General features: G+C 41.0%; 1 protein-coding gene across 1 annotated transcript in view; it reads right to left on the bottom strand.

Moving 5' to 3' along the window:
- ift74 (intraflagellar transport 74) overlaps positions 1–8,227 on the bottom strand; it is a 34,294-nt gene that overhangs the window by 4,945 nt on the left and 21,122 nt on the right. The window contains exons 9-17 of the mRNA XM_088322775.1: positions 8,084–8,222; positions 7,953–8,015; positions 6,826–6,969; positions 5,409–5,449; positions 5,037–5,116; positions 4,911–4,964; positions 3,303–3,400; positions 3,118–3,244; positions 1,032–1,195 (exon numbers count right to left, since the gene is read on the bottom strand). Of these exons, the coding sequence (XP_088178901.1) occupies positions 1,032–1,195; positions 3,118–3,244; positions 3,303–3,400; positions 4,911–4,964; positions 5,037–5,116; positions 5,409–5,449; positions 6,826–6,969; positions 7,953–8,015; positions 8,084–8,222 (910 nt within the window). The remainder of the gene's footprint in view (positions 1–1,031; positions 1,196–3,117; positions 3,245–3,302; positions 3,401–4,910; positions 4,965–5,036; positions 5,117–5,408; positions 5,450–6,825; positions 6,970–7,952; positions 8,016–8,083; positions 8,223–8,227) is intronic.

The following is an 8,227-nucleotide window of genomic DNA, read 5'->3' as shown; positions in this document are numbered from 1 at the left end:
ACGACATCATCGTTTTAAAACATGTTGCCATTTTATTTGTAAGTCTTTGCTCATAACTGACATATAGTTGAAAAGAATGTTCTTTTGTTGCTGACTAAAATAAAGTCGCTGTCTTGCTGCTGGCACACCTTTTGTGTGAATGGGCTGCTATAAACTGACGTGAATTCTGCCATTCTTCAACAATGCAAACACAGCTCGGCTACGGCTCCATAGGTGTTGGGTTATAATTGAATTCAGTACAAAAGACAAAAAAGAAAAAGTACTATATGTATAAAAAGCAGAAAATAAGCTAAATTTGGACTTTTATGATATGGGTTGCTACAGTTTTTCTATCTGATCTTTTGCTTTTTATTTGACTTATTTTCATTTAGATTTTTTTTACGTTTTTTCAAGGGTCTGTGTCTAAATTGGTCCAATTGTTTTGTGATCAAAAACGTCTTTATAGATCTGTAACTAATTCAAATTTATCTATGTATAAATAACTCGCGACTAAATAATTTGGTGCAATCATTTTTATTATTATTGATAATACGTCATTAAAAAAACAAAAACATCAAGAAGCCGTTTGGGAGCAAAAAGAGCTAGCTCTTTCCACTGAACAGAGCCAAAAAAAGCTGGTTTTCTAAATAGAGCTGTCCTCTTGGACGGGGCCAATAGGGGGCAGTGACGCTTTATGATGACAAGCCACTGTCATCGTTTTGAGATTTCCACTTTATTTTATTTTTTTAAAGTCTTCATTTATTGAAGGGTCTATAGTCAGGCCGTCGAAAACATGGCAACAGTTTCAAGCATTTCAGCCTAAATTCAAGCATTTTGCTATGCTCGAAAACCTTAAAATACTCGCATTTTCGAGGATTCGAGCACCTGTTCGAACCCGGTCTATTTTTTATTTCCTTCAATTGGATTTGCAGCTCGTCATGAGGTCAGGATGTGGGGTCCTGAAGTCAGACCAGTCGAATACCACCGGCTTAAAAAGAAATAGAAACAATGGCGGATACGAATAACATCAATTAGATGGCGCGAGCCGTTACCTCCTTCCTCTGTTCCGCCGTCACCCGCAGCGTTTCCAAGTCCTTGTAGGTGAGCAGCTCCGACTCCATCTTCTCCACGTTCTCCTTCAGCGTACTCAGCTCTTCCGTGATCTTGCCTTCGAGCAGCTGCACTTTCTCCAGGTCTTGCTGCAGCCGCTGAGATTCTGACCGAGTGTACAGAAAGGCCGCGTTATTTTAGAGAATGAGGGCTCCCGGTGTCTTGTTAGGGATCAACCGATATGGGTTCGGTAATATTCAGGGATCAGAATGGAGATTTTCATTTTCAGCTGAAATAGCCAGGGTCCAGGAAAAAAGCAGGGCGGAGCCCCCCCATTCTATTTTTCTAACGGCCGCCAGGGTGCGCCAGAGCAATAAAGGAAAGAGTGAGACAGTCGGATTTTGAATTTGTTTGCTACGCAAGAGAAAAAGTGAAAAAGTCGGAATGCCTTTGGGGTTCAAAAACAGCGGAAATCCGCGGAAAATTCTGATCCCTGAATATTAAGGAGAGGCCCATCACCGATATTCGGAGCCCGTATTCATTCGCTGCAAAAGCTTAAACACGGGTGTATTACATTTTTAATAATAAAAAAAAAAAGAAAATATTTGCAAACAGAATCGTATAAGTCTCTGAAACCCTTTAAAGTCATATTTCACTTCAACCAAAAAACCCTAAACCAGCAACTCGTATGAAAGGTACATAAAAACTTAAATAGCTCCTAAATTATTTATTTTTTTACACTAAAATGTCAATGTTAACGACTTAAAAAACGTTTCCAATGGGTCGGATTATTTATTTCTTTATCCACGTGTTTCCGCAGTGCAGTGGTTCGCACGTTCGAGACCGGGTGGAAACATACGTTAGACTAGAGAGGGCCGGGCACCACCACAGAAACGGTGCCCCTACCACCCGTGTAGTTATGGGATCCAACCAACCACGTTTGATAGTTGGGTTATAAACATGTACAGAGATGATTTGAATTGTATTTTATAATACATATAAATAATCAAGTGTTAATGAATACAAATATAAATGAAGGAATCCCTATAGATATAAGATAGATAATCGATGCATCCGTTTAAACATTCATTCGGCTCTATTATGAAGAAATATCAAGCGCAAGAATATGGTTGGCCGTTAACACTACATTTCCCAAAATGCATTACCCCTAAACAAGGAAGCGGACGAGCATCGTTGTAGCAGGAGACAACCAAACGATAACAAGTTTAGCAGACCAAAAAACAGACGTAGCAGCATGAATAATCCCAAGAAAGCAGCAGAACCCGGATTTCATCTTGCACAGTCGGCATTTGTGCAGATGTGATTTTTCATACTTTCCCGGTTTTATGGCCGCCATGAACGGATGTGCCGACAGGCCACGGCACCGATCGCCCCGATGAGTGTTGCGCTTAACAAAATCAGCCGCCGCTTCTGCCATAACCCCACCACTGATTCGCAAAGTGAACGAGCGCAGCACTCAATACGAGCAACGTCACTTCGAAATTTTAACGGAGCTCGCAAATTGTAAAGTGTAGGCACTCCTGATTGACAATCTAATGTTCTGGTAACAGCTCATCACTCAGCCTTCCAATTAAGCGAGCTTTTTACGCTCTCAATCAGAAACACAACACACTTGATTGACCAACCAGTGTTATGATAAAAGCTAATATATCCATCTCTACCTGAACATTTACACTTTTTACGCCATCTCTTTATGACACACACGCTTTTCTACCACCGACTTTTTAAAACCTCAATTTTATCATCAGTATTGATTCACAGACAGGAGTTAGCAGAACCGCAGTTGTTAACTCCTCTCTAACCTCCTTCTTGCTGCTTCAATTGCGCCGCCCCCTGGTCGTTTATCCAACCAGAAGGTGGGTAGAAGGAGTGCGAAACAGAAGACAGGAGAAAGGGAATGACAGGTTGCGTCTGAGCCTCAATAAGCCAGTTTTAAATATAATCAATCGGCCCGTCGGATGAATAGAAATGCCGATACCCATCAAATTGCCAAATACGGTTGCCGATAATCGGTCTCCCTCTAGTTCCTATTTCGGGGAATAAGGACTTTTCAGTCACGTCACCGACCTACGCTCAGTCCCTCGGCGGTGCTGGTGGACTGCGATACTTCCGTCTCCTTGCAGACCAACATGTCCTGCATGTTCCTCAGTTCCCGGGCCGAAATGGCGTCCACGCGCCGGAGCTGCGACATGTTCTGTAAAAACCCGAATGTGAGCGGGAGGCGCTCCAGGAGGTTCCTTTTTTCCACTCACCTGGCTGGTGTGTTCCAAAAGGGAGACGATGTTCTCCTGCGTAACTTTGATTTTGTTCTGCTCCTGAGATTTGAACTCCTCGAAGCCCTCCAGGTATCCTGAACAGAAGAGGTACAGTGCATGCTTCTCGTCACATACTTACGGTTTCCGTTCGAGAATAATAATAATAATAATAATTTCCTTTGTATTGTCATTCTTTGTAACAATGTACACAGAACGAAATGTCGATACACCTGACCCGTTGTAGCGAGTCGATGCAGCCGCAGCCAACAGAGGGCGCCGCCATTATACCAATTAGGTATGTCTCGGCCGAAGCACGAACCAGCGACCTCCCAGTCTCAAAGCGGGCACACTACCATCTAGGCTACTGCACACCCCGATTTTTATTCAATTAAAAACCGGAATAAGATTTTGTTTCTGACTCAAAGTGTTTTTGTTTTTTTTATTTCTGCCTGCAGAACTCTTGCAAACAGCCAGGTTTAGTCAGAACTTAAAGGGACAGTGAGTGAAGAAACGTGAGGCACATTCAATGACTTTGGCTCAAAGCGTTTGGGAATTTGAGGCCGCAGTGCCTCAGAAATCCCCCTGCTTGCCTCGGACATAAAGGGACAGTGTGTAAATAATGAAAAAGTCTTTTTGCGTCCATCGACTCAGAGCGTTTTTGATTTCAGCTCTGTATAACACTTAGTTTCAGTTTTCAATAAGCGTCGTAAGTGAAAAACACGATTGAATACGATGAAATTCATATATCAAAAATGAGCGCCACCAGGCTGTACTTGCCCAAGACACACCGCAGAAAATGGGGCCCCTACGACCAACCCACCAAACTATGAAAACAATACCAACATAAATTGTATTGAATGTCCTCCAAAGGCTGATTCATCATCAGATACACCAAAGAGTTGTTTCCCTCATTGATTTATATCTTTCAGGACTTTGTTTTCTTCATTCTCTAACATTTTTCTCTGGTACTGTGAATAAAAAGAAGGTGATCATGAGATCAAATCTAATGCCAATTCATATGCCATGTAAATCACTGCTGAGGGTTTGTACATGGCCAGATTCAATCCACAGGCTTACCCACGTGTTCTTAACGTGTTATCCGTTTTCCACGGGCATCACCTTGGCGACCCTTGCAGTAAAATACGACACAAGATGGATGAAGTACTACCATTTTTTATGGTGACTGCTCATCGTCACCCCTAGAATATGCAAAAATTCACGAAACGGTGCCGCCAACCCGACACGACTCTTTATACAAAAAAGGAAATACGTCACACGCAATGCATAGTTTGCGGAAGCACTCATGGATGCTAACGCGGTAGAGTATCGAGTAATTTGAAAGTGATTATTCTGCCGGAGGCTGTCTCCCGAAATATGAATAAAACTTAAAACTTGTACTTGTGTATATCATGCAGTAAACAAAGTACATTATACAATTATAGCTAAGCTCTGAAAACATTCAATTGTATTCAAGTGGAATCGCTTGAAAAGAAGGGAGCAGGTGAGAGTGTACAGCGTTGTTCAATGACTATTTTCATTCCGCATTGCACGATAGCGCAAAGTAGCAAGAGATGACAATACTATGTTTGTAGAATATTTCCTTACTGTCAATGTCTTCCTCTTTCCTCTTCAGCTCCTTGTACTTCTGCTGGACCTCCCCTTTGAAACAAAAATACTCGAGTTGAGTGCATTCTCCATGATATCGTATTTTGCACGGGTCGGCGTTCCCACCTTGCGCTTCCTCGGAATCCTGCTCCTGTCGACGGATCTCCTCCGAAATTTGGCCGCTTTTCTCCCTGATCTCCGCCAGCCTATAAAATCACATTCAGAAAATCAGAACCGCGTCAGCAAAAAATACAAAAAGGACCGTGTGTTATATTTACTGCCTAAAAAATTTCATTCAATAAAATGAAAACCATTGATTTGAATACTATACGTGAACTATAATTCTAGTTTGAGAAATTTTGAATCCACACTTCGGTCGGCGCTACGTTTGTCTGGCATCATGCCGCCACGCCGTGTTATGTGGCACGATCACCAGACGACACAGCGCCATCTAGTGCTCAAATATTATACACCGGGGCTTTAAGCATGGACACGTACTGTCTGTCCATGCTGGCGATCTCCTGATTGTCCTCCTTGACCTGAAAAACAAAACCACGAGGTGAGAATACATTTTTGCTTTTCGATCCTGCCATTTTTTCAGGTTTGGGCTACATGCAACCAGTTAGGCTTTTAAATTTGGCGCACTCAAAAAAAAAAAAAAGATCAAATGTCATGAATCCTTTTACATAATATTAAAGTAAGTACTGCTAATAAAACAGGTTTTTGTTTGCTGCCGGTGATGTCTCATTTCCCCTTTGTCTGTCTACTACAGAAATTAGTCCGAAACCAAATATCAAACTTAATGCTTCAAGATAGGGACCTGACATATTTTGTTTTGATTGCACTGATGCGCTACAAAATACTATTATGGAAATCCAATAATACAAAAATACTACAGAAACTACAGAAATACTATTATAGTCATACTACAAACATAGTATAGACATATTACAAAAATACAACCGCGGTAATACTACAAACATAATAGATAAACGCTACAAAATACAACTAGAGAAATACCATTCTAGTAATACTACAAACATAGTATAGACATACTACAAAAATACAACTGCAGTAATACTATGAAAATAGTAGAGAAACGCTACAAAATACTACTATTGTAATACTACAAAAATACAACCGCGGTAATACTACAAACATAATAGATAAACGCTACAAAATACAACTAGATAAATACCATTCTAGTAATACTACAAACATAGTATAGACATACTACAAAAATACAACTGCAGTAACACTATGAAAATAGTAGAGAAACGCTACAAAATACTACTACAGTAATACTACTATTGTAATACTACAAAAATACAAGCGCAGTAATACTACAAACATAATAGATAAATGCTAAAAAAATACAACTACAGAAATACTATTATAGTAATACTACAAACATAGTATAGACATATTACAAAAATACAACCGCGGTAATACTACAAACATAATAGATAAACGCTACAAAATACAACTAGAGAAATACCATTCTAGTAATACTACAAACATAGTATAGACATACTACAAAAATACAACTGCAGTAACACTATGAAAATAGTAAAGAAACGCTACAAAATACTACTACAGAAATACTACTATTGTAATACAATAGAAAAACTACTATAAAATACTACAACAATTACAGAAATACTAGATATGTTACAAAAATACTACCATAGTAATACAACAGAAATACTCCAGAACTAAATATCAAATTAAGAGCTTAAAACAGGAACCCAATATCATTTTGCTTTAATTCTTAGTGTTTCAGAACTTATTTGATGAACATAATCTATTTCAAAACAAAATGCAAAAGAGAAAAACGGGAGCGGTCTCCAGACCCGGGCCCCTGACCACCATGTTCTCCCGTCCCCGATGGATTTCAAAGAAAGAATGAACTTACTTGTTTGAGGAGGGTCTCTCGCTCCTCCTGAGGCGTGCCCAAGCTCCTGTCTTCCGCCTCCAAGCTCTCGCGTTTGGCCTCCAGCGTGGTCAAAGTCTGGTGGAGCCGGACCATGTCCTGCTTGATCTGCGAGTGGGACAGTTCCTGCACAGAAACAGGACATTGGACAATGAGCCGACGGTGGCTGCTATATATGTTGAAGTTCCCAACGGTCTTCAATTCTAGACGTCAGAGAGCAGCGAATTCAAAGCCACGTGCGCAAACGGAAGCGAGAAACTCCACTCGACAAAATTCAACAGCTCTAAAAAGGAAATTGTTTATGTTCATTTCTTTAAACCAAAAATTTCGAGAAATTCTTGCTTCGCTGTTCGGTCAAAAAATCGGAGTTCGAACGCCGGTAATGCGGGAGTGCGTACGCTAGGTTGCCATGCTGAGCGGCATACGGGTGTTTTAGCCCCTTACTATGCCTCCGAAGAAAGCAGCAAAGTTGCTACAGGTGAAAAAAGAAAAGTAGTGCGTACAACTATTGCATTTAAGAAAGAAATAATAGCTCCACCGTCCACCTGCGCCTTCTGCTGACCACCACAAAGGTAAGAAATCCTATTCATAATTGTTTTCTTTATCCTTTTTTTTTATTTTTACACGTTCATGTTAGCGCAATCTTTCGTACGGAAGAGTACGATAACGCAAACGTACGATTAGCCTGGGCTAGCTTTAAGTTTACGTTAAACATTCAGGGTGTTGGAACGGAGCCCAACATTCAGGGTGTTGGAACGGAGCCCCCTTTCCAATGAACCGCTCACCACTTGTTGTGGAGACCCGGGTGCTAAATGACTTGTAAACGACCCGATTTTTTTATTTTTACACGTTCATGTTCATAACGCGAACGTACGATGAGCCCGGGTTAGCTTCATGTTTACGTTAAACATTCAAGGTAAACGTTCAGGGTGTCGGAACGGATTAAAACGATTTACATTATTTTTAATGGGAAAAATGATTTCGGTGATCCAACAAATCGGTTTTCGAACAGGGTTCCGGAACGGATTACGATCGAGAACCGGGGTTCCACTGTATAGTCGAAATACTGATCCAACTATAACATGTGCTTCGTGTCTTAGCCAACTCACGGCTTCGAGTTCCTCCTTCCGCGTCAACAGAGCATCCAGTTCGCCTTGGAGTAAGGTCAGCTCCTGAAACAACGGGACCAAAAAAAGGATTGTCAAATCGACGTTCCGATGAAAAAGGGAGACGAGAATACCTGTAGAAGCTCTTTATTTGCAGTCGTCATGGAGAAATACTTCTCCCGTTTGGGCGTGGGCATGTCTTGGACCATCTCCTCTGCAAAATGTCTTTCCTTCTTGATGTCCTCCTCGATGGCTTTCATGGCGTCCTCTCGTCTAAG

The sequence above is a fragment of the Urocampus carinirostris genome, chromosome 18 (genome assembly GCF_059441175.1).
Source record: "Urocampus carinirostris isolate Australia breed hairy pipefish chromosome 18, RoL_Ucar_1.0, whole genome shotgun sequence".
Classification (NCBI taxonomy): Eukaryota; Metazoa; Chordata; class Actinopteri; order Syngnathiformes; family Syngnathidae; genus Urocampus; species Urocampus carinirostris.
The sequence above is the reverse complement of the archived record's forward strand: the minus strand, read 5'-3'. Positions and strand labels throughout refer to the sequence as shown.